This window comes from Aulonocara sp. 'chitande type north' Nkhata Bay, linkage group LG10, assembly GCF_057382095.1.
Source record: "Aulonocara sp. 'chitande type north' Nkhata Bay isolate Kocher_YH1m ecotype deep benthic linkage group LG10, A_spYH_male_GT1.1, whole genome shotgun sequence".
In the NCBI taxonomy this organism is placed as follows: Eukaryota; Metazoa; Chordata; class Actinopteri; order Cichliformes; family Cichlidae; genus Aulonocara; species Aulonocara sp. 'chitande type north' Nkhata Bay.
The window spans coordinates 26,213,511-26,240,181 of record NC_141353.1 but is presented as its reverse complement, the minus strand read 5'-3'; the positions used below and the strand labels follow the sequence as shown (position 1 = coordinate 26,240,181).

Here is a 26,671-nt window from a genome sequence, read left to right as displayed (position 1 = left end):
CCAAGAGGAAACCAGAGGGTGAGCAGTGGAGGTTGTACTGACCTGGAAGTCCAGGTCCAGGTCCAGGAATTGGTTTTTCCTTTGTGGATTTAAATTAAATTAAACTAAATTCAAGTTCATGCATATGGTGTCAAATTACAACAAGTGCAGCCTCAAGGAAAAAGTCAATCAGATGACCTGCTATGAGTTATTTTATCATAGTTCTGTGGTTCTGGAAGCGATCTTTTATATACAGTACACTGTAGTTTAACTTAATTATTCACAGACTTGATCGGCTGTTTTGATTAGTTGTAGTTTAATATTTTCTTCTGTTCCTGTGCCCTGTACATTTATGGAGATTGAGTGCACTAACAAAGCCCATAATGCAGTGATAATATTATCTGGCATCAGTAATCAAACATTGCTCAGCTGTGTTTCTAAGTCACATGGGTGTGAGGCAAACAAACTGCCTGCAAGTCTGTCAGATTTCACCACCCTGTGCCGATGTGCTGCTGCAACATTAACTGAGGTGATCATAGTCTTTTGCTTTTTCGGTCTATTAAAGTGATCTGTGCACATGTGTGCCTATAGGAGAAGTAGCTATTTCACATACATCTGCATCTTTAAAACTAGATTTGACTTCAGTTATTTAGCTCGGAAGAAAAAAGAACCATCTGCTAGATGACAAATGAGGTTCAGGTGCATACGATTCTGTCCTGCTCCTCCTTAATTATGATATTACGCTGCAGAAAGCACTTTTAGGCCAGCTCCTGTCTTTTATACTGTATTTGAGCAGAACATGCATATTATTCTTGTTCTAAAAAGTTCTCTGTATGGGTAAGGCACACAGAAAGAAAGCTGATAAAGCATTTTATACTCTTATCATGTCTACAATAGTGGAGCAGTAGCTGCAGAACTACTGTACCTAACCTTTGAGTGAGGTATAAAGGACTTGGCCCATAGGCGTGGCAAGGATAATGAAATGTTGTGTAGGGTCATATGTGTGTTTTTCTGCATAACTATTTAAAATATTACACACCTAGAAACCACATATTTTAGATTTTTTTTTAAAAGCACGGAAGTGACAAAGAAATAAGAATGACTGTAAAATAAATAAAAAACAAACCCTGACTGTTAGGAATTCACTGTGAATTCATCAGAGTAGTACAGAGTAATCAGTACATTTATATTTTGATGTTAAAGTGACACTTTATGTAATACATGAATCACATTTTAGCCAAACATTTGGTCATTTTAACCATTAAAACACAGTTGTTTAGAGGTTTACGTACTCTCATGGGCATGAATGTCATGGTAATTCAGCATCCATCTTTAATGACTTTAGTGAGTCATTAAAGATGGATGTACAAGCCTGAATTTATTTTGGATTTTCTCTAATGCATACAGACTCAAATATACAAATATACAAATATATATCTATATACATACACAGTTAAATCTTTAACTTGACGACGCAAAGGACTGTGAACTTCTTATTAGTGATCTTGCTTGACTACAATTAGTAGTTTTTCTTTGCCAAGCATAAACATGATGATAGTCCACATGGAGAAGCCAAAGGCCTTCTGGAGAAAGGTTTTATAAGCAGATGAGATAAAGAGCTATTTGGCCACAGTGACAAGAGGTATGTTTGTAGGAGTAAATGTTCATACCTGAAAACACTGTACCAGCTATTAAGCATGGTGGTGGTAGTGTCATGCTCAGGGGCTGTTTTACTGCCAGTGTTACTTGCACATTGCACATAATAGATGAAATAGTGAAAGCCACTTCAAATCAACAACTAGATGTATGAAACTTGGACACACTTGGGTGTTCATGCAGGATGATTATCCCAAACACACATTATAACTGGTTTTGGACTGGATGTAGCAGGCTAACATTAAGCTTCTGGAAGGAGCAGATTATCTGCCATTCGAAAAGTTGCTGGTTCAGTTCACCAACTTTCCCCAAGTATCCTTGGGCAAGATACTGACCCATTCATCGGCTTATGAATGTGTGTGTAAATGTAAGATAGAAAACATATACAGTGGGGCAAAAAAGTATTTAGTCAAATCAAATCAAATCACTTTTATTGTCACATCACATGTGCAGGTACATTGGTACAGCACATGTGAGTGAAATTCTTGTGTGCGAGCTTCACAAGCAACAGAGTTGTGCAAAATACAATAATGTAAACAAGCAAAATACAAGAATGGCTACATCTGAAACTAATAAATATATGTACAATATATAATAGTATATGCATTTCTGGATGTGTATACTAAATATTTTTTTACGTGTGTGTGTGTGTGTGTGTGTGTGTGTGTGTGTGTGTGTGTACACATATTTTACAAATTAAATAGAGTAAACAATAAATAAAATATATAAAATAAAATATACAGAGTGAGACATGTGCAAAACAGTGGCGTTACTGTACAGTATGGAGTGCATAATGTTAAAGTTCCAGTAGTGAAGCTGAGGTGTCTATGAAGTGTTCAGCAGTCTGATGGCCTGATGGAAGAAGCTGTCTCTCAGTCTGCTGGTACGGGACCGGATGCTGCAGAACCTCCTTCCTGATGGAAGCAGTCTGAACAGTTTATGGCTGGGGTGACTGGAGTCCTTGATGATCCTCCCCGCTTTCCTCAGGCACCGCTTCCTGTAGATGTCTTGGAGGGAGGGAAGCTCACCTCCAATTATCCGTTCAGAGCACCGCACTACTCGCTGGAGAGCTTTGCAGTTGTAGGCGGTGCTGTTGCCAGCGATAGTCAGCGATAGTCAGCCACCGATTGTGCAAGTTCCCCCACTTAAAATGATGACAGAGGTCAGTAATTTGCACCAGAGGTACACTTCAACTGTGAGAGACAGAATGTGAAAAAAAAAATCCATGAATCCACATGGTAGGATTTGTAAAGAATTTATTCGTAAATTAGGGTGGAAAATAAGTATTTGGTCACCTCAAACAAGGAAAATCTCTGGCTCTCACAGACCTGTAACGTCTTCTGTAAGAAGCTTTTCTGTCCCCCACTCGTTACCTGTATGAATGGCACCTGTTTGAACTCATCATCTGTATAAAAGACACCTGTCCACAGCCTCAAACAGTCAGACTCCAAACTCCGCCATGGCCAAGACCAAAGAGCTTTCGAAGGACACCAGGAAAAGTATTGTAGACCTGCACCAGACTGGGAAGAGTGAATCTACAATAGGCAAGCAGCTTGGTGTGAAAAAATCAACTGTGGGAGCAATCATCAGAAAATGGAAGACATATAAGACCACTGATAATCTCCCTCGATCTGGGGCTCCACGCAAGATCTCATCCCGTGGGGTCAAAATGATCATGAGAACGGTGAGCAAAGATCCCAGAACCACACGGGGGGACCTGGTGAATGACCTGCAGAGAGCTGGGACCAAAGTAACAAAGGTCACCATCAGTAACACACTACAACGGCAGGGAATCAAATCCCGCAGTGCCAGACGTGTTCCGCTGCTGAAGCCAGTGCATGTCCAGGCCCGTCTGAAGTTTGCCAGAGAGCACATGGATGATACAGCAGAGGATTGGGAGAATGTCATGTGGTCAGATGAAACCAAAGTAGAACTTTTTGGTATAAACTCAACTCGTCGTGTTTGGAGGAAGAAGAATACTGAGTTGCATCCCAAGAACACCATACCTACTGTGAAGCATGGGGGTGGAAACATCATGCTATGGGGCTGTTCTTCTGCCAAGGGGACAGGACGACTGATCCGTGTTAAGGACAGAATAAATGGGGCCATGTATCGTGAGATTTTGAGCCAAAACCTCCTTCCATCAGTGAGAACTTTGAAGATGAAACGAGGCTGGGTCTTCCAACATGACAATGATCCAAAACACACCGCCCGGGCAACAAAGGAGTGGCTCCGTAAGAAGCATTTGAAAGTCCTGGAGTGGCCTAGCCAGTCTCCAGACCTCAACCCCATAGAAAATCTGTGGCGGGAGTTGAAAGTCCGTGTTGCTCGGCGACAGCCCCAAAACATCACTGCTCTCGAGAAGATCTGCATGGAGGAATGGGCCAAAATACCAGCTACTGTGTGTGCAAACCTGGTAAAGACCTATAGTAAACGTTTGACCTCTGTTATTGCCAACAAAGGTTATGTTACAAAGTATTGAGTTGTATTTTTGTTATTGACCAAATACTTATTTTCCACCCTGATTTACTAATAAATTCTTTACAAATCTATTTTTTCACATTCTGTCTCTCACAGTTGAAGTGTACCTCTGGTGCAAATTACTGACCTCTGTCATCATTTTAGGTGGGGGAACTTGCACAATCGGTGGCTGACTAAATACTTTTTTGCCCCACTGTATATGTAGAAAAAAGTGCATGTAAGAATGAGTAAATGAGACATATTGTAAAGTGCATGTTGTTCATGTAAAGTGCTATATAAGAACCAGTCCAAGTAAAAGTGGATATTGAGCTGCTTCAAAGATCTGAGAAATATCAAAATGGTCAAAAATTTGATCTGAATATAATATTAAACTATGTAAGCCCTGGCAATTCTGACTCTGTTAAGCTAAGCTAATTAACATCTGCCAGAACAAAATTAAAGATGTTCGTCTAATACACTATGAGCAATGCAACCCAGTCGAGCGTGCCAACAACATTGTTGTCAGTGCCTTTTATTTAATTGTATATGTCTGCAAAAAATGGGTTCATATGACCAGTGTTGGTCAAGTTAGTTAGTAATTAGTTACTAATTACTGATTACTTCTCCAAGAAAGTAATCCCATTATTTTACTCATAACTTATTTTCAAAAGTAATTAGTTACTTTATTACTTAGTTACGTTTTAAAAACATGTACAACCTGAATCCCTAATAAAGCAATAGACCTTTCAGCCCAATTCTATTTTTTCTGCATAATCCGTCATATAAAATTGAATTAAATGAAAAAGTCTCTCTTAAAAACTTGTTTTATTAGTTTTAATCTTTTAACTTTATGCATCAAGCAAAAATTTAATTATATGCAACAGTCTTTGACTTGAAGAAATTTATTTAACATTCAAATCTATTTTCTGCATATTCCAACATATAAAATAAAAAAAAAAATTGTGTTTACACTCACTCTTTCAAATAAATGCAAGTAAAACGCAGCAAAAAATAAATAAAATCAAAGACTCAGCACCACTAAGTCCTGCCATTCTTAAATCTATTTTCTGTTTTTTTCCCCATGCAGAGTGCACAGTTTTTGTCACTTTTTACGGAATCAAACTCAAAGTAATGTCAGCACTTCCACACTTTAAACACTCCACGGTCATACTCTCTCCCGCACTCCATATTATCCATCGTTACTGCCCAATCTCTGCTTATAACTGGTTGGCGCTTCATTCAAGCCACTGTGTTGCTAAAAAATTATCTATGGGCAGGATCATGAAGCAACATACTGAGGGGTATCTTTGCATTTTCTGACCTCACTTACCCTAACATCAGAAACTGGAATAAGTTAATCCAAAGTGTAGCATCCTAGCTACAAGTACATTTACATGAAAGGAGTGCAGTTGGCTGCATGTGAACAATCACAGACATGGATAATCTGTGAGCATCAGAGCTGCTAAAAGCACTGAGGTACTTTTAAAAGTGCTGTATGAGTACCTGTGTGCCTTTAGCACTTTGATTAGTCAGACTGTAAAAGATGTGCAATAAAATCAAAATCAATAAAATCGAGGTAACAGAGTATCAGTGCTCTATCGTTAAGACAAAGAAGACATTCTATTAAACTAATGTTTAGATGTGCATGAAACAGTTTTAATTATAGTGCTTGTCAAACAGTAAAGTTGTGGTGAAATTATTTTTGAGAGTCTTTATTTCTTGAGATGCTCATTGGGGAAATTCAAAGACTTTACACTGTCTTACTCTCTGCACACCTGCAAACACAGGTCAGTGGGATCTTCCAAGAATAGTGGTGCTATTGAACTGACGAGTCAGTCGGAGGTGATTTCACATTTGTTGATCTCTCATCTCAAATATAACCAGTGAACTAGAGTTTCTAGCACAGGTTGCCATGGCAAAAGTACCCCAGTGAGAAGTCTTTAACAATGGAAACCCCAGTTTAACCCTGAAGTTACCTGGATAATCCCTCTGTGTAGTGGGATTATCCAGGTAACTTAGCTCAGCTTTGATTTGCTGTGTGTGAGAAAGTCCAGTGACAAGGGTCAGGGCTCACTCTGTAGTGTGCTACAACTGCTTCCATTGACAAGACAAAAAAGTGCATAAGCTTGTTAGCTCAGGCTGTAGCTCAGGCTGTAGCTCAGGCGTTAGAGGTCATCTGCTAATCGGAAGGTTGGTGGTTCGATTCCTGGCTTCCCCTGGTCTGCATGCCAAATATGCTTGGGCAAGATACTAACCCCAAATTGCTCTTCGATGCATCCATCTGAGTATGTATGTGTGTGTGAATGTTACTTAGAAAAATGTGCTTGTGTGAATGGGTGAATGCACAAGTTGTGTAAAGCGATTTGAGTGCTCAGAGGAGTAGAAAAGCGCTATATAAGAACGAGACCATTTAATCACACAGTCTGTGCATTTAAGAATAGAATAGAATAAACCTTTATTATCCCATGGATGAGAAATTTGGGTGTTACACAGCTCTTATAGCAAGTGGAATATAAAATATAAAAGGAAGACACAAAGTGGTCATATATACATAACCAACTTCGTATATACAGGTAACACTATACAGAAATATGTATAGAAAAATTGTACGTAGATATGTATAAAATAAAATGAAATAAAATAAAATTTAACTGCAAAGCCCTATGTTGTATCTTGGTCACTCTTGGCCAGCCACATATGAAGCCTCTTATCAGTAATCTTATTGGTTTACAATTTAGTAGCTATAACTCGCTCTTTCAACTTGCTAATACCTTTAATAACCCTTCGTCTTTTTCTCCTCACCTCCACCCTTGTTTGGCTATACTAAGTATTTACAAGTGCTCTTGCGCTGCATTACTTACTGCAAAGCACCCTGGACCTCGACCAAGAGCAACAAACACAAACTATCTTTCATGTCAGCAGGCTCTGGTATCTTTTTTCCTTCTTTTTAAGCCCACCCCTCTGGTGAAACCATTGTTTGTTGCTTTAAGAGGAGATGGCTTATAATTCATCAGTGGAACACACTAAACCCTAGTGGCCTCTCGACATTTCAGCCCGCTGTTGTACTCAGTGATTTCAACACCTGACATGTGAAAATCCTTGTCTTGGTTGGATGCGATTCTGCTGTTGATAACGATCTGGGAATGGAAAAGAGAGAAAAGTGCGAGTTCAAGCGCCTGTGTCGGGACTAAGATGATGTTCTGTGTGTTGTCACAGTGCATGCGTGTGTTTGTGTGCGTCTGTGTGTGGAGGACAGTATATCAGATTGTAACAGATACAATTGTTCAGATCCTGCCAGCAAAAACGCCCACTTCCTTCCTCTGTCGTTGCAGGATGTCATGAATCCGATGGCACACATCCATTGATGGTGGATGGCACCCAGTAACAACAGAAGATTATTTGTGTGGGTTTATTTTAGACCCTTGTGTCAAACACACAGGTGTCATTTGATCTAAAGTGAGTCAAACCATTTGTTGGAGTTTCCTGGTGCCATTTTCTTTTAAATATTTTGGGGAAAAAAAACAACTTTTACTTTGAAGTACAGTTAGAAAACGTGCAAATGTGCATAAAAACTACACGTCACAACAGGTCTACAGATTTGTGGCGCTGAAATCGTTAACTGCTACTGCTCCTTATTCCAGTTGGAGCCTTTAACTTGTTTGCTTGACACCCCTGTTTTAGATCCTCGTAACAAGAAAAAATGGTTGGTGAATCAGCTCTGCATCATGCCCCGCCTGATCATAAACTGACCATCTCCTCCAGCTGTTTTCCTTCTCTCTTCTATCTGCATTACAATCTAAAAGGCTCCTTTGGATTCAGATGGACCTCGACTCTCTCAGCGCGTCACACAAGCACAGCTTGGAAATGAGCCAAACAAACAGACATATTCATAATAATGGAAATCAATTTAGATGCACAAAGCAAAAGCACCTGGAGAGATTTCATGCACCTGGCTTTCTTTACAAAGCACTCATTTTCATTCCTGTGGGAAGCTTTTGAAAATCTTTTTTTTCCCTTTTTCGCAATTTAAATGTTATTCTTCTGGGCTATTATGAAGGTTTAACTAGCTCAAGCTGCTGTATAGTTATACTACTGACACACTATCCCACAACAATTTCAGGGAGCTTGAAAGAAGCTTTTGAGAGCCCTCGTTTTGTGTGAATTTTTATATTTTACCACATAGCTTCATATCTCCAGCAGGTAACAGCAGGATGAAGTTTCAGAGCTGAGCATACCACAGGGGATCCGGCCAAACTTTTTTATGCACCTGCCGCAGTGCTGGTTTTATTTAGTATTATTTATTTATTTTTTACAACGAGTGCTTATTTAAGCTGATTTTTATCAGCAGAGGAGGCTGGTCCACAGAGACGGAATAGGCTGAGATAAAATATAAAGAGCAATTGGATAAAACAAACCATTACAAAATGTCAGTATTGTTTATAAAATACTTTGTACTTTTTTATTGAATTTCTCAATGCCTCGACAATATCACCTGCTGGCAGGAAAAGATGGGGTAGTCTGGAAGAGGAGATCAGGATCTATATGTCCTCCTTATAAACCTCTTTATAAATTTAATGTCATGGTCCTGGGTCGTTGACCCAGCGTTTTGTGTTTTGTGATTATTTCCCTCTGTTCTAGTTATTCTGTGTCCTCCCCCCTTGTGTCCGGTTCGGGTTCTAGATTTCCTGTTTTGTTCTGAAAGTCTGTGTCTGTTGTCATTGTGTTCAGCTTGTGTCCTCCAGTCATCATGTGTATTCAGATCAGCTGTTCTTCCCTCCTGTGTGCGATTACCCGATTACCTTGTGTGTGTGTGTATATATAGTGGGTGTCGGTCTGTGTTCGTTGTCGGCTCGTCTGTGTTTCTTGGTATCCTGGTCCTTGGTCTGCGTCTCTCTGCTCCGCTCTCCGTTTTGTAAGATTTCAGGTTTGCTCTTTAGTTTCTCCCAGTTTAGGTTTGTCATTACTCATGCTTCATTGCCTGTTTTTGCCACTGCCACCGTGTAAATAAACTTCACTCGTATCATCAGTTTGCTGCATTTTGGGTCCTCCTTTTCCTCCACTCCACACGGCTCACTCCGCCAGCCGTGACATTTAATACACTTCTGGGTAGTTTTTAAATGTTTTTCATGGTGATATGGCATTACGAGCACACGTAAATGATACTCAAAGGGAGGATGTGCTCACTAAGCATCTATGGATTTGGACAGACGGTGTAGCAGGGACAGTGCACCACAGTGGGGGGGTTATTTGATTCCTACATCTTGCCCTCACCCACCTGCACAATAAAGACACACATGTACGAATTCTGTTCATAGACAGTTCCGCATTCAACACAATCATTCCTCAGCACCTGATTGGAAAACTGAGCCTGAACACCTCCCTCTGCAACTGGATCCTGGACTTTCTGACAAAGAGGCTTCAGACAGTCCAGATCAGTGACACCATCTCCAACACCACCAACACTGAGCACTGGAGCCCCTCAGGGCTGTGTGCTCAGCCCACTGCTGTTCACTCTGCTGACTCACAACTGTGCAGCAATGCACAGTTCGAACCACATCATAAAATTTGCTGATGACACGACTGTGGTGGGTCTCATCAGCATGCAGAGAGGAGGTGCAACAGCTAACGGACTGGTGTAGAGTCAACAACCTGTCTCTAAACGTGGACAAAACAAACTAGATGATTGTTGACCTTAGGAGAGCACAGAGAGATCACTGTCCACTTAACATCAATGGATCCTCTGTAGAGGTTGTCAAGAGCACCAAATTCCTTTGTGTCCACCTGGCAGAGAACCTCTACCTCTCCTGGTCCTTCAACACCAGCTCCATAACTAAGAAGGCCCAACAGCGTCTCTACTTCCTGCAGAAGCAGAGGAAAGCCCATCTCCCACCATCCATTCTCACCACCTTCTACAGAGGGACTATCAAGAGCGTCCTAAGCAGCTGCATCACTGTCCGGCATGGTAACTGCACCATATCAGATGGCAATACCCTACAACTGATAGTGAAAACAGCAAAGAAGATCAATGGAGCCTCTCTTCCCTTCATCACGGACACTTATAGCATCCGCTCCATCCGCAAAGCCACCAGCATTGTGGAGCACTCCCACACACCCCTCACACGCACTCTTCATCCAGTTGCCTTCCGGAAAGAGGTACCGGAGCATTCGGGCCCTCACTACCAGACGGCAAAACAGTTTCTTGCCCCAAGACGTCAAACTCCTGAACACTCAGTGATTGGACTGACACATGCACACCTTCATACACCAAATGACTTTTTGCACAATACTCAGTCTTTTGCACATTTCTATTGCACTGTTGTGTCTGCACGGTCTTGTGTCTGTATTGTTCTGATCTGTCTGGTGTTGCACTGTCTTTGTTTTGGGATTTTTTTTTTTTTTTTTTGCAATTTTTGCACATTGCACTTTATGTAGTCCTGTGTTGATTGTCTGTTATATGTCATATGCAGCACCATGGTCTTGTCTCGTTTCACTGTGTACTGTACCATTGCACACGGTTGGAAAGACAATAAAGCCACTTGACTTGACTAGCTTCATTAACTGTTCATAACTATCAATTAGTTATGATGTACACAGGATTGGTCAGGAGAACATCAGAAGGCTGAGGTGACACTTTTAGATGCTAGCTAGGAATAAGCTGAGGAAGAATTCTCATTCAGTTGTAGCTGCTTTTCCATTTTTGGGGGTATATTTTCTTCTCTTATTTGAAGTAGAAAATTATGGAAATGTAAATTATATTGCAGGTTTATTAAATTAGTCAAGGGCAGCGTCATGCAGTGTGCTGACTGATCTGTTATCCCCACTGTGCAGTAATCTAAGCCTGATTGACTGAAAGTGCAAAAATCCACTGGGATCGCTGGCTGATCACTGAAGACTGAGTTGGTTAAAGAAGCTCTGGAAATGATGAACGCTTAAATTTGAGACTTAATAAATGAATTTTTGTTCATTATTTACTCCCTGCCAAAACCCAGAGAGTGTCATTTTTGGATGATGTGTAAGTATAAGAAAGGCTAATAACAACAATGAGAAGGATAGCAGGAATGGTGAATTTAGTTATTAAAAACATGCCACTTGGCTGAGATGACTGATGACATTTTTAGTGAGAGATATTTTCTGCGCCATACATTTATCAGAGTTTTTATTTGTCCTTTGATGCTTTTCTTTGACCCTGAGGAGGAGGATTGATTTAATTCATGTACAGGTCCTTCAGCTGCTCTCCCATGTGTCAGTGAATGCAAAGTATTTTAGGTCATCAGCTGACTCATTAGCTTCCTATTTAAATCACATGGTCAGTAAGGAATGATAATAAGCTGTGTCCTACTCCAGAAAGACATCGGGCAGCAAATAGTTTCCTCCGCAACGTGACAAGCATCTGGCTAAGATATACGACAGACCAAAATTCAAAATATCAGGGGATCCATTTAAGAGCCTTTTGTGCTGGCAGCCAGTTAATCTGACACTTTGATGAAAAATCAATAGAGGGGAGAAAGCTGTTTGGCAGCTGCATCTTAATGGTGCTGCTGCCTGAGTTGAAAACAAATTACAGTGTATCAGATTTAAATATCATGTTATATAAAAGCCTTCTTCATATGTGGTTTTGATTTTGTGTAATTTATTGTCTTCATGCCATTAGCGCAGCTTTTTTGTGGATTATGGCTTGCTTGGATCTAATATAATTTTACCAAATCTGGAATAGTTGACAGCTTCCACTCCGTGCTTCCAGTTTCATAGGAAGTGCTTGGTAATGAAGAATGACTATGATCCCGTGGAAACATTCTCTGTTTGGGCCGTTTTCAATACATATCAGCTGATATTAGGGCTGTGAAATATGACCAAAATATCCCGATATAAGAATTCTATCGTCCCGATAACGATATAAATCACAAAAAATTAACATTTTCTGTAAATTCTGTGAATCTCGGGCAGCTCGACTTGCCTGAAGTGTTTGCAGCTGGGCGTCATGTGGAGTGGAGTGTTTTAACCGATGCATGAAACGACACATTTTTAGACATAAGTTGTAACGGCCTCCGTTTTCTTTGTGAGTATTTATTACACGGGGTGCTGCGGGGAAAAGCCTGTTCTAACGTTTGAATCTAAGGTTTATTTTGTTAGCACCTAGCGGCTCTTTTTTTTTGCTTCTCATCCGTAAACATACTGCGTACTCTTTCACGTGATTCAGTTTATTTTGAAAAGTCTCAACAGGATCTTGAGCTTTATTGTGAAAGGTTTATGTGGAAAATAAACAAGCGGACACGCGATGGTTTTACCATCATTGTTGCCAAGGACAAAGCATAAAAACAGGCACTTGTCCTTCAGTAGTGTGGTTATATTAAATATAAGAGAGAACTTTAAGAAATTAATATAGCCACTACAGTGAACATCAAAACGATGAAAAAATATTGCCGTAAACTGTTTATTTTGCAACACCAAACGATAGTTGTTTTTATAACGTCATCCGATATATATCGTTATATGAACAGCCCTAGCTGATATATTTTAATAGATGGATAGTACCTTGTCACCATTTCTTACAAAGAATGATGACAAAAAGAGTATTATCTCAAACTGGTTTCTTGTACTCAAATGATCTCCACCTTCACCAGAGCTAATCCAAGAGAGCACCTTCATTGTGGGAGGTTCTCATAAAGGCTGTGCAGCTGACAGATCTGTAGCAACGGTGTGATGCTAACATCTCAATATGGAGCAAAATCTCTGCTGAATGTTTTCAGCATCTTGTTGAATCTACGCTGTAGTCTGACATATTGTAACCTGTTAAGTTGACAATAGCTTAATTGAAACCACACAGTTCCTGGTGTTTCTGGCCACCACCCAGTGACCTTCTGTTTTAGTTTTGCTCTGGAAAGTCCTGAGCAAAGATTAGCTGCTAAACGCTCCATGTTCATCAGCTAGCTGCTCGCTTTTCTCTTTGGTCCATAATGACAGATATTTGTTCGAGCCATTATTAATATGCAGGTTCTAAATAATTCAGCTTATTCAACTGTGAGAGGATTCTTTGTCACAGCAGCTCCCTTTCAACTCTTCCTGGAAACATTAACAGCTTGGCACATTTGGATATGGCTCGATCTTAAAGTCATTCCACAGATTTTCTCTGGGATTCAAGTCTGGGCTTTGAGGCCACTGAAGGACTTTCACATTCCTGTTGTGAAGCCACTCCAGCGTTGATTTGGCAGCCTGTTTGAGTCCTGTTGGAGGAGAAATTTATTGGCCCCGCTCTTAGGCCCCTGGCAGTCAGAAACATGCTCTTCTTGAGATTTGCCTGCATTTGGATTCCTGCATTGTTCCTTTGGACCTCTGGCCAAGTCTCTCCATCGTCTCTGGCCAAGTCTGAAGCGGCATCATCATGCTGCGAGGTATAGATGGTCTTAGAGGTTTGATCAGCCTCCCCAGTTCCAGCAGACACAGCACTCTGCATTGCAGCAGAAGCGTTTTGATTTGTATTTCATCAGATCTTTTTTCTTCTTTGCTCAGTCTATGCTTTGACAAACTCCAGGCTGCTGCCATGTGGTGCTTTTCAGGTGAGCCTGATTTTCTTAAAGGCGGTTGCCACAGTATTAGTTTCTGGCCTGACAAGAAATTCCAGCCTGACTGAAGAACGTCCAAGTCTGGCCGGATCGTTGGCAGGTTGTTGGCTATCTTGAGGTTCGAGGTCTCTCCTTGGCAGGTCGCTTGATTAGATCAACAAAAAGAAGGAATGACAGTTTAACCTGTCCAGAATACATCTGATAATTAAATTTTTTGCTTTTTTCATGTTTTCTTGGTTTGAGTTACTGTTGATCCTCAAACCCTTTTTATAGTTTAATTTTATTCCCCATATTACAGATTCTTTATACTATTTACAATATGAAATTTAGACATCAGTCAATCAATCAAATTATCTTGTCTGGTCCAACGAGTCTCAATTTTGCCATAAGTCATAAGTCAAACTTGCCATAGTCAGATGGTTCAGTTAGAAACAGGATGAAACCAAACACCTTACTGCAGCGTTCTTGGCTGCACATCCATGATAAATAATTGCCAGTAAATTTAAATTTTTTGAGCCTGGAGTGTTTATTGAAATTTCTGAGAAATAATAATAAAAATGATTAAAAAAAAGAAATTCCAGTTTGCATAAGTTACATGAGTTTCTTTTTAGATTACTTTTGCTACATCTGACATTGTATACATCAGGTTTTAATGGAAAAAGCACAAAATTACACTGAGATGTGATTTTGAAGTATAGGGATCAAAAACGTATCAAATATACATTTGGCATCAAAGGGTCACAAATACCGTACACGTGAAAGTTTTTGCCTTTTTAGAGCCACTGTGATCGGTGTACTTTATTGGTAATGTGACGACAGTGAAATCACCGTATACAGAAAAACACGAGACATTGCTGAAATTACACATATTTTCTAAGACTTACCCTCCTGTACCGCATCTATTTTATATGTGGATGTCTCATTAAATGGGAATGTTTTCAGAATATATTTGTACATTTTTTTCCATACAATAGTTTTACTGTCCCGGCCAAATTGAGATCACACTGTATGTGTGTGGCCCATGAACGATTATAAGTTTGACTGGAGAGCCTCAACTTTTCCTCCTTTTGATACCTGCAACAAAAAAAATTCGCAGGAGACTCTAGACTCGCACTAATTAGCAAATGTTATCAGGCTCATGTAGCATCACAAAGCCGCTTGCATGGTCCTACCTTTTTATTTATTCAGCAGCAGAAAGGAAATTTTACTCTCCTCTCCCCTGTACTTTATTCTCCCTCGGTTTATTGGTAGAGCAGCAAACACCTCATAAATCAAACTATCAAATTCAACTCACTTTACTGTGACACTGCAGAAAGATTTTTATAGTGACCTTTGACATTTCTCTACCCCTCTAGAGTCTACACAAGAGTTTTGGTGATTCTAGATTTCTTTGGTAATGAGAAAGTAACTAAATGCTGATGATTATGGTAGAAAAGCTTAGCCTAGTTTTTGTCAAAGAGATATTTAATTTTTGTTTCAGCTGAAAGCTGGTATTAAAAATCTAATCTACTTCGGCTAAAGCCAGAGTAAAATAAAGATCTTTGTTAAATCAGCTGTGTTTGTGTAATGAACAGAGAGGCAGAGAGTTTAATGTACACAGAAAGCACTGCTTTATTGACTGCACTGGACTGGACTGGTCTGGACTGGGTTGGATGGGACTGGGACTCCATCAGATGAAGTTGAGAGGAGGAAGGGAGCAGAGTGGGTTGGGTCAGGTTGGGGAGGCACGGGGTGGGCAGGGGCATAGTGGGATGCAGCCATCATTAAGGCAACACAAACAGCATGCAGATACAGTCACAGGAAACATCATCATCATCATCATCATATTGCTTTTCAAAGTCTCGCTTAAAACATCGAAATTGTACAAAAAGGAAGAAAATAGGTTTTTCGCACTAATGAAAAATACATTTTTTGATTTTTTTCCCTCCTACAAAGAAGATTCTAATACAAGAAAATAAATATAGCAAAAAAAGCCAAAAAATAATTTAAAATAGCTCTTCTTTTTCATATATGTTCAATAGTTCTCTTTGCTATTAACAAATGGCACAACATTCTTTGAAACAAAGAATACAGAAGGATAAACTCCTGCAACATTCATATTATTATATTGAAGAACCGATGCAGAGTGGAGGACAAACTGGACATGACAGCAGAGATTTTAACCGTTTTATAAGGACAAATAAAGACAGCAGGAGGAGGAAAAATGTGTCCGAGCTCTGCTTTGAATAGACAGCGCCGATTGGCTTTATGTCGTTCAAATACAACCAATAAGATTCAGGATAAGGATGTCCAATCGTACTTAAGTATGTCATGAGAAAGTAGAAATGAGGGAGAGAGGGAGACTCCTATCTTGTCACAAAAATGGAGATTCAAGGGTGATGTTTAAAAGTTGCTCTTTGGAGGTTGCCAAAAAAAAGCTAATTTAAATTTCTACTTATTTAAACCTGAGGGTGAAACCTTTTTTTGTTGTTGTTGTATTTAATGAGTCAGGAACTGTCTGCTCTGCACAGAAGAAACGTGCTGAGGGAGAATGGTGAAAACAAAAGCCAAAGAAATACATCAATCAGATAGAAAGTTACACAAAATTAAGGAGAGCAAGAGAGACGGACTGACTGGGGAATGAAGAGAGATCAGAGTGGCAAAATGCAATACATGCAGAGTACAGTACAGAGCGAGGTACCCCACATCTGTTCTGGCACTTCATCCACATTGAGCCATCAATTTTTAACGTTCAGCAGTAACTAGAACAGATGAACGTTGGCTTTTGGTTTCCTGCAGCTGAGCCTTTTGGAAGACAACACGCCTGGTCAGGAGACATGTCAAAGCACTTAAGAAGATGGCCTTTCACCTGTCTGTGATTAATCATTTTAAACGTCACTGCATTTAATCATATAACCGGCACACTGTTTTTAAGTTTGCTTATATTGTGTAGAGACCTTATAAATTTTAAAAGGTTTGACCTGCTGCGACCAGCATTTTTCCCCTTTTGGATTTTCACCTATCGGGCAAAAGGACGCTGGTTTGAGACCAGGTATAAACACAGGTCCCCTTTGGGGGATGGGCCATCCAGCATAAAAATCCAATATGTGGAGCTACCCAGAAAGGGAGTTAAAGAGCAGCTCCTTCTTAGCATCACAATAATACAGAACACCATCATATAATGTCCCCTAGGCTATAATAACCTCGGCTGACACTCAGCAGAGGAACCGGTCCACCCGTCCTCCTGGTGACCAGATATTGGCTGTGATGCAGCTTTGTTGCAGGATGAAGACGTGATTAGCGCTCATCCCATCGTTCAGGCTTTTAATGTGGCTGTAGATGTACCGAGATGTACCACAATTTTGTGCGAATGTTTTCTAAAGGTGTGTGCGACAAAACGAAGAGTCATAAATTCTTATTTCTGTGGGGGTGTGAAGGTTGAGGCTGCACCTCTCAATTGATGTTCCCAATGGAAAAACATGAGCTGTGAGCTTGATTGCAAGGTATGCATTAATCAAGCGTGACAGCTGAAGCCCCTGACGGATGTGAGGACTCACAAGAAACTGAATTTATTTGTGTTTTCCATCCGTCTGTCTCCCTTTCTCTCCTCGTCTGTGTGTTCGTACGAGCGCATTATCTAAGCAGAAACTTTTTTCATTTCTCGCAAAGAGTTTGTAGCATCTAATTATAGAAAATTGCTTCTCTCTGTTCCTTTCACATTTGTTTGGACACACCTTTAAGAGCGGAGAAGGAGTTCAGAAGAACAAAGGGACGGAGGTGCAAAAGATCAGCCGCCACGTAGGAGGGATGGCTCCCTATGTTTAGTTTTAACTAGAATTATGCCAGTGGACTCTCTCTATTTTGCCTCCTGTGACCACATAAAACTAACAGAACACCCTTAAGCATACAGAGGGATCCAATTTAGGCAATCACAACACCTGTTGGTTCCCTGCAAGTATCGAATCTGGGATAAACACAAGAAGTGACTCAGAGGCAGGAGATAAACATTTGCGTGAATGAGTCAGCTCATGAAACGAGAGAAGAAGAACAAAAAAGTGGGGAAATGGATAAAAATGGAAGGAATCAAGGAGGAGGATTAAAGCGAGACAGATGGACTGCGTGGTGGAAATTACAAGCGGGAGAAGCAGAGACACAGTGCAGACGGCCTCTTAACAAATTATTTTAACCTGCATCTGAAATCCATTCTGCCTCGGCGCGATGTAGCCAGATTACATTTACACCTGCAAAACAGTGTTGAAATCGCTTTCTTTCCTGTTGCACTTTGGGCGAGCTTCCTGGCTGAACTCAGAACAGACGCTGGGAGACGGCTGGTTTGTCTAAATGGATCTTGGGAGTGTTTTTTTGGATTTACACTTCAATTTGTATGCTGTTATGTGGATGTCTGAACCTCACAGGAGTGCGATGGAAAAACCAGATGTAAAGACAGTTGAATAAACTGTTCATTTGGTGGGTGAGGCAGTGTGAAAAAGCGGGACTTTCCAGGTTTTCCAGGTTTCAAGTGAGATTTCCAAAAGTAAACATTAAAACAGACTGGATTCCAAACCTGGATCTTTTTATTGGTATGAGCTGTTGGCTAAAAGTATCTTTTTCTATGAACATAAACAACCAGAGTGTAAAACTGAAAGTGGATAAATGAAAATCTGGTCTTCATTGTGATTTTTAAAGGACAAAGTTGGTGTTATGATATATATTTTTTTCCTTATTTGAACAAATCCTAGAAAAATACCAAAGCCATCAGCGGTTTATTACAAAGATTTTCAGACATCTTAGACATGATGGGGTCTGTTAGCATCACAGCTACAAAAAGAGCCTCTTTCACATTCATTTTACTGTTGTTACAATGCCTTAAGCTCCCACTTTCAGAGAGTTTTTTCCACTGTTGGATCTGTGTGATGTCAAAAAGAGGGGCCATGCCTAATATGGCAGCTCTGGCTGTGAACACAGAAGCTTTAACTTGAAAGGAGCTAATAACTGTTTCAGAGTTGGGATGAACCTCGGCCTAGTAAGATAGAGAATGGTTAGTTTTAAGAGTTTTAAACTCTGTTTAAAGAATTGTTTGGTAATGGCCTTTAATTTATGCTCTAATTAGCTTCATATCACGAAGTTCTGGTGATTAATAATATATTCTGACGTAAAACTGAATCGTTTTGTAAGCCGTTTAAAATGGAAGCATCTCTGCTCGGCGCTCCCGATTTGAGTTTTTACATTTTTCAAAGACAAATCTTGGACGGGGACCCAGCTGTGTGAGGCGAGAGAGCGAGAGGAGGCACAAGGAGGGGAAAGGGAGGGCCTGGTACTGTTTATATTAGCTGCTTGTTAACCTGACTGTACGGACAGGCTCCAAACAGAATGCAGAGGAAAGAACAAGTTGTACTCTTTTGTCTTTCTTTGGCTCCAGTTCAGCGAACAGTCTCCCTCCTCTCCTTCTTTCTAAACAACTCTCCCCTTTCCCGCACTTTCCCTCTTTTCAAGCCAGAGTTAAGCAAAGCTGAGTGCAATGTTTTCAGCTCCTCGTGCGTCTGTCATTATTTGTCCTTAAAGCTATAGGTGTCCTTCTTCTTTTTTGATCACCTTTAAAAAACCATGTGCCAAGGGCCAAGGAGGCTGATCACCGGACAGGGAGAGGAAGAGTTGTGGGCAGGAGGGAGACAACAGGGTGATTGTTTTTAGGGGATTCAGGATGGAGAAGAAGAGGGGAGTTTGCTGGTGGTGGGAGGAGGAGGAGGACGAGGAAGTTGCTGGATGGTGGATGCAGAGTAAGGTACGCAGTGGGTACAGACGGGAGATTTAGTCTGAAAAGATTTCTCCGAGCTGCTGTGGAGGATGACGCGATCACACAGGTAGAGCATCAATCGCTCTTTGGTTCCACCTTCAGTCACCAAGAGATGCTGGACACAAACAGTGTCTCCCCCCCCCCCCACACACACCTAAAAAAAGGCACAAAAATAGAAGCAATGCTTTTCGGATGAGTGCTTCTTGAGGTTTGTTGCAGGCTTTGATCCAAAAAAGCAACGCGGTGCTATCAGATTGCTGCTGCATTTACCATTACATTAAAAAAAGGCAGCAAATCTTCACTGCTGTGAAGCTGAACCTGGGGAATGAATATCTGCCATTTCTGATAAATTAACCAAATAAATTTTTAAGATGCGACTGATTGAGTCTCGAGCTCTGAAGGTTGAGTTTTACTTGAGATCAGTTTCTTCCTCGGCAGCAGCTCCGGTTGTGCGACTAAACCTCCGATCTGTGGAGTGTGTGTCTGGGTTCTGGATGCTGAGACCTTTAAGCCATAACTTTGCTGTAACGGAGAGGAGAGCAAAGCGCCAGTAAAAACAGTAGAAGCAGATAATGAGTCAGCTTTCTAGTCTGATACGTGCCACAGCGGCTAGATAAGCATTATAAAAGAAAAAAAAACAAAACAAACAGCTTGCAAAAGCCTCTTTAAAACACAGAAAATGAAAATGTCTAGTAGTACTAGTTGAACAGTAATATACATTATTGTAGATGAGTATAAACTCCAGCGGTAGGTAGGTGGGCGGCTTTGTACGGCTGGTGTAGGGCAGCGAAACAAGGACTAGGCATTGATACCAGAAACAGGAAGCACTAAGCAATCTCTATTGTCATGTGGATACATTTTTAGACAGACCTGCAATTTTCTGCTTTACAGACATTTCAAGACTTCTGATCTAATCCTGCTTTTATTACTGGACTGCTGTCCCTTGTCGCTTGCAGGTATTTATTTCCTAAGCAATACCCAGTCCTGCTTTCACTGATCCCACTACAGCCTCAGACCACTTTCTGGATGAAGGAGCAACCACAGAAGAAGAAACGACATCTTATGAACTGCATCCCAATGCCCTCGTGGTTCCCCAGAACCACCTCAGTGCAATAAATGACTTTAAATTGTAGAAATCCAACTTTTTACCACCCACTAGGAGCAATCATGGAATTCAAAGCCCCGTTTTTAATGTCGTCGTTCACCAGAACTGAACATTGCTGTCATTTCTGGATCACCCTAAACTGCTTTTCTTGCTAATGGAAAGCTGTAAATGTGACCCTTCACCCAGCTGAGGGGGTTCTGAGGAGCCCAGCCCTGCTGGTGCACTGATGTTTTACAACAGAGTCAGTACAGTAAACGGCAGCTGTGCGCAGGCGAGGTTCCAATTACCTGCAAGCAATCGGTCTAGTGGAAAGCATCACTGTGTGTAGGTGTGTTTCTGACCTGCCATTATGTGCTTGATGCCCGTCAGTTTATTCCCGTGGTGCAGCGTCAGTGCCAACACCTGAGGGAAGAGTTCTGCTCTCAACATACAGCAAGCTGAGGACTGTACAGCTTTTCCGTTGCACATTTTATTGCCTCTCTAAGTGGTGACTTATCATAGAGGAACGTGACCTACCGACACGGATGCTCCGAGTATGAAGATAAAAACTTTCACACTGCGTCTAATTTTATGGGACACAACCCAAATAGATAGACAGAGAGCGCGAGAAACCCCCTGCACTAGATCTCCTTTCAGTGTGGATATTCGACCTGACAGAGTTGCAAAATTCAAAGATCATCAGAGCACATTCGGGCTGCGAGCCAACACCCACACCGGCGTACCACACAGAGGATAGCAATGCTTTGAAGTTGCATTCTAGCAGATATTGATAAAAAGAACCTGCAAGAGACTCCAGTCTACATTATCTACGAAGCGGAAGGAGAGGGCATTGAAGCCACACTGTAAATATAGAATAATAACCAGTTATGTTTGCTAAGGCTGCACAGTATCAAGGCAAAAAAAAAAAAAGAAGAAGATCAGAAGTACAATTTGCTTTGTTTTTGTGTGGAATCTCACCATCACCCAGCAGGAAATCTTATATACTGCTAACCAGCTCCACTAATTTAGCCCCAAATGAGTATTTTTCAGTCCTTTTTTTGTCCTTCAGGCACTGTGCAGCCTCAGCCTTTGCTACTACATGTTAAGGCCATACATGTGAGGCCTTGTCTAAAACCACTGTCTACAACGTCAGGCTACTCTGAACATTGAATATTGAAACCAAGATTACATTTTTCTGTCTTAGCAACACATGAATGGTAACGAACACCTGGCTGAGGATTCGGAGGCGACACGTCACCGCGTCCTCGCATCGGAACACGAGCTTTGTTGCTCTTTTTTTGTCGTTACTGTAATGTGTCAGCTGTAATAGCCATCGTAGAAGTCCCAAGTTCTCCGCCTGTCCTCGCAAGACTGTGACGCAACAATGCGAGTGCTTCTACCATGGCTACACCTGAAGGGACGAAGAGGGGACAGAGACGCAGCGCTGTCACCTGACCTGTGATAATACTCTCCTGCTGTTGGGGAGGGGGTGGCGTTTCGCTCTGAGTAAACTCATGCTTCCTGATGCAGTCAGGACCACATATACATAACAAAAACTTTTACATTGTAACCCTGTTATACCAGCTCTGGGGTTTGTGTAAGCGTCTATGTGTGTGTGTGTGTGTGTGTGTGTGTGTGTGTGTGTGTGTGTGTGTGCATGCGTGTAAGTGTGAGAGAGAGAGCTGTATGTTGTGTGATCAGTTCAGCAGCACTGGCTTTTTTCTTTTTTTTTCCCTTTTTTGGAGGGGGTTAATACATGCGAGTGTGTTTAACAACCATCACCGGGCATTTCCTGTGGGAATCCCCCCGTGAATGCAGATCTATCCAGGTTGGGAATTAAAAGCGCCCCCTGGGTTAGAGGAGGTCGAATCACATCTGCTGACCTGGACATCACTGTTCGAGCGGTCTGACAGCTTAATATGTTTGCGTAGATAAGACTGAAATATGCTGCCTTGTAACACAGATCTGTTCTTTGGCATGGTTACTCCAGAAAACCGGGGAGAAGCTGTTCATACAGGAAAACGGAGAAAATAGAATGGACTTGGGCCTCTGTTTAAATGTGTGTTCATCAGGCCTGGGTCAAGCAGCCCTTAAAATCAAATCTTTAAGTCATCCCAGTTTGGTGAGACCCAAAAGACAGTTCCATCTGTTAGCCGATACTATCTGACCTCAGATCAGATGGGTTAAAGTGGGACTGTTGAACCCAGGGCTGATGGTCGTATGCTGTACTGAGAGAAGGAGCATGCTCAGTAGTAGTCGTGTTGGAGTTCAAACAGTGAAGCTTTCCAAATAAGGAAGTTTCTAGACAAACACACATCACTTCATATATTTATATATATATATACTGTATATGATATAAAATGTGTGTGTGTATATATATCTACGTCTTTCGTTGCTTTTCCATAAATTCTTAACCTTTTATTGTTCTTTTTTATAAGTTTTTTTTTAACCCCTGAGAATACCACGGACTGCTTTAAGTACAAAATACAACTCTCTGAGAAAAACAAGAACGGCTCATGTGTTTCGTTTTTAAAAAACAAAAACAAATTTACAATCAAATCAATTCAGGGACTTAAGAGCGCAGGCCTCTGAAGCTGATTATTACACTGTCTACGTCCATCTAGTAGGAACAAGACGTGCCTCAGAGCCATCAGTTGTGAAAGCTTGGCCACGTCAAACAAAAGCGGCTGCCACCTTGGTGCCTGACAGTGTTTACGTCTTCATAGAACAAAATAATAAGCTGCATAGGTACACGTGGGTGATCTGACTAATAAAAATGACTAATTTCCTCTAATTTTACATATAGTTTTATGTATATCCACATGCACTGAATGCATTCCAAGTGATCCCGCTTCCACTGGACACATAAATAGCAACATCAGAATGCCAAAACTGAGGATTCCTCCTCTTATGAACCAAAGCAGAATTTCAGCTGCTTTTGAGGTTGAATTTGTGTCACATGATGTCAGCTGCTGTAGCAAGAATTTACCCATGAACTACACAATGCATGGCCACCCTAACCACTCTGAAACTGTTTATAAAACACGTCTCTCAGGCTTGGCTTACATGAACACAGCTACCCACTCCATATGAAAAAGCAAAACTGTACTGCTGATTAACCAAACCCCAAAATGAATACTATTTGCAGTAATGTGCATGAAATTTTAAATAAGAGGTCTAATTTTCAATGGCAGCAACATTGTGCCCGCAGTGTAACTGGCCAAACTCTGGTTATTGATGGCTCTGGGCTGCAGTGATGTAACTTAAGGGGGCACAGAGCAGCAGGCAGCTCTTTGCACTGAAAGCACGATGTTGCTCTGCGTTGCAAGCTGCTGCATATGCTCTGTTGATAAATGGCAAGTGATGCATTTCCATCCTTTCAGGCACTACACAATTGTTAAGGTGACAAGGAGCCCAATGCCAGCTACGCTCAGTAGCCACTCCAATGGGATTTCCTTTTGGCTTGATTGTTACAAATCCGATTGACAAACGACTGATTGATCTACTCAGCGATTGTTTGGTTGATTTGGAAAGTTGGCGGCGATTGAGGGGGACGCAGGGCCACAGGGCAAGTGAAAGAAAGGCACAGAGTTTGTACGACGATTTTTCTCCAAAGACCCGGGAGTTAAAAGAACGCGGAATTAGGAAGAATTTGAAAGCAGCTGACAAAAAGTCAGACCAAATATTTCAACGGCGGCTGTGAGCAAAAGGGATCCGCTTATGGTAGTTTGTGTGTGAGTATGTTTGTGTGTGTCTGTGTGAAAATCTGAATGAGCACCAGGGTTGGGGTCAATGTGTTCGCTATTCAGAAACTGGCAAAGCTGGAGATTTGTAGATTTTTTTTGTTGTTGTTGTTTTTTCTTTTATGAACTAAAACGTGAAAATGAATTTGAGAATGAAGGATTCAGTGTACATTTTTCAAACCGAGTCAACGAGGGAGGAAAATTGACCCCAACCCTGAATGAGCATCTATTATACACACAAGTGCTTACATTACAGCTCTTATGACTAGCTATGTTGTGCTTTTCAAGGCTGAATACAAGTTGTCACCCGCTGTACATATTCAGACCAACTCTGGTGTGAAATTGTCTTTTCCACTGAACATATTCAAGAAAACAAGCACTCACTGGATGCAACTCGGGCCACAAAGGCCGAGAATGAAGCATACCCTGAAACCAGCTTGAATAATAATAACAATTATAATAATAATGCCCCAAAGTGTTTGTTCCCAAGTCTGGCAGATACCACAGACATGAGGCCAGAACTGGGTGCTTCGTTCGACGCCCAGAAATGAAATGATTCTGAAATATACAACACAAAAAAAAAAAAAACAAGAGAAAGAGACTGAAGGTAATGTTTGTTTTCAATCTGCTGAATGCATCACATCTTATGATAAGCTAACAACAAACTGCAGTCCAGTGGAGAAGCTTTTCTGTATGATAGGCAAACGGCTACATTCAAATCCCCTCCGTCCTAAAAAACAGAGCAGGTTAGGAGCTGGGGATTTTCCACTGATGGATGCGATCGGGATTTTGGTTGAACAAAGCGATCCAGCCGTGTTTTTATAGACTGTATGCTGGGCACAGGTGGGAAAAAACAAAAACAAAAAACAATTAGCCAGCGGGATTCTGCTTGGATAACTGCTTGTGTGTATTTGTCTATTGGAAACTCAGTACTTTAGGAAGCCAGCACGCTTCTTCTCAGCAGGTCCTCGTTCCCGGAGTGCAACTGCGGCAGGCGGAGCTTGCGCCTACCAGTGCGCGTGTCCGAATCGCTCTGCTCGCCGTCAGAGAAGTAGCCATCAGTCTCAGCAGCGTCTAACAGGGATACGTCTTTCCCTGCGAGTGGCAGGTTCATGGACTCGAACCCCGCTACACCTCCGGTGACGCCCCTCCCTCTTGATTTACCCTGGCGGGACAGACGGTGCCGCGGGGTCCCGCCACGAAAGATTGTCCCACCGTCGGGAATTGTGAACCCAAGACCAGAGACCGGTGGGTTTGAGCCCACTGTGAAACCAGATCCAGCCCCTGATACTACACCATTCCCTGCATGGATGCCATCCCAAGGACTGTTATCCTCCGAGATGTGACAGGAATCCATTTTGGAGATGGGCGGCTGTGGCGGTGGGTCCCTGTGAAGGTCAGAGCTCCTGGTCTGGTGGTGATGGAGGGGGTAGTGCACGGTCTTGGAGGAGCCTTTGTTCTTTTCCCCTTTCCGACTCACGTGGCCAGACTTTTCCTCCGCCATGCTCGCCCAGAGCCTCTTTGCGGTGGAGGGGCTGCCGCCTGCGGACGCAGCAGCTGCAGACAGGAGCGTCTGAGGCTGGGCTGGAGCGGATGGTTGTGCACGAACACGGGGCTTGTTGCTCCCTCTCGGTTTGCGCCCCAACTGGGGTGTTTTCCAGGTGGACTGCATGGAGTTCTCCATCATTAGGTTGAGCAGGCTCTCTTCGCCCTGCAGGAGCTGGATGAAAAGAGGAGAAAGGTAAGAAAGGGCAAAAATTGGTGATGAAAGAGGAAAACGGATGAGGAACAAACAAATCTTTTCATGTTTAAAAGTGAAATAACACAAAATATATAAATGATATAAGCGAAAAGTTGACTGATACAACAGTTAATCTGCTCATTTTTGATTTTGTGGTTTGGAATATTTTGGAACAAAAACTCCCCACCCACTCCCACCTACCCACACGTCCAACAGCTCAGCAGTTTAGACTGTGAGCTGCCGATGTCACAATTTGTTCCTGAGCAAAAAAGCCCGACTAAATGACAAAGCTGATCTGTTCTGACGGCACTCTACATCGTGATCTTTTATTTCTTCAGGGTGTGATTCTGTTGAATCTCCAACACTTTTTGTTTTTAATAAACAAGGCTGGTGTTTATTGATTTTAAACTACACCCCTAATATTAACTTGCGACATGTGGGCTTTGTTTAAATTACATCATTGTTTATTTATGCAGATCTTTGTTTCTGAAAGATATCAGGTTCCTGTTTAATTGGAAAAAATGACTGCGGTTGTGTTTATTGTTCTTTAAGCACATCCAAAAACAGCAGCGCAATCTGGTGAGAGCGCTCTGCCAGCCAGCACACAAACAGCACGTTCCTGGGGGGAGAACATCTTTGCTCTGATTAGCAGATCGATCAATTTACAATAAAAAA

The 26,671-nt window shown here is 41.5% G+C and overlaps 1 protein-coding gene across 4 annotated transcripts in view; it reads right to left on the bottom strand.

Annotated features, from left to right (window-relative positions):
• Positions 1-14,713: 14,713 nt before the first annotated feature.
• Positions 14,714-26,671, bottom strand: part of jade2 (jade family PHD finger 2) — a 235,657-nt gene continuing 223,699 nt past the window's right edge. For all 4 annotated transcript variants that reach the window (XM_086309289.1, XM_086309291.1, XM_086309290.1 and 1 more), the window contains one exon: positions 14,714-25,975. In XM_086309289.1, the coding sequence (XP_086165415.1) occupies positions 25,190-25,975 (786 nt within the window). In that variant the 3' untranslated portion in view covers positions 14,714-25,189. The remainder of the gene's footprint in view (positions 25,976-26,671) is intronic.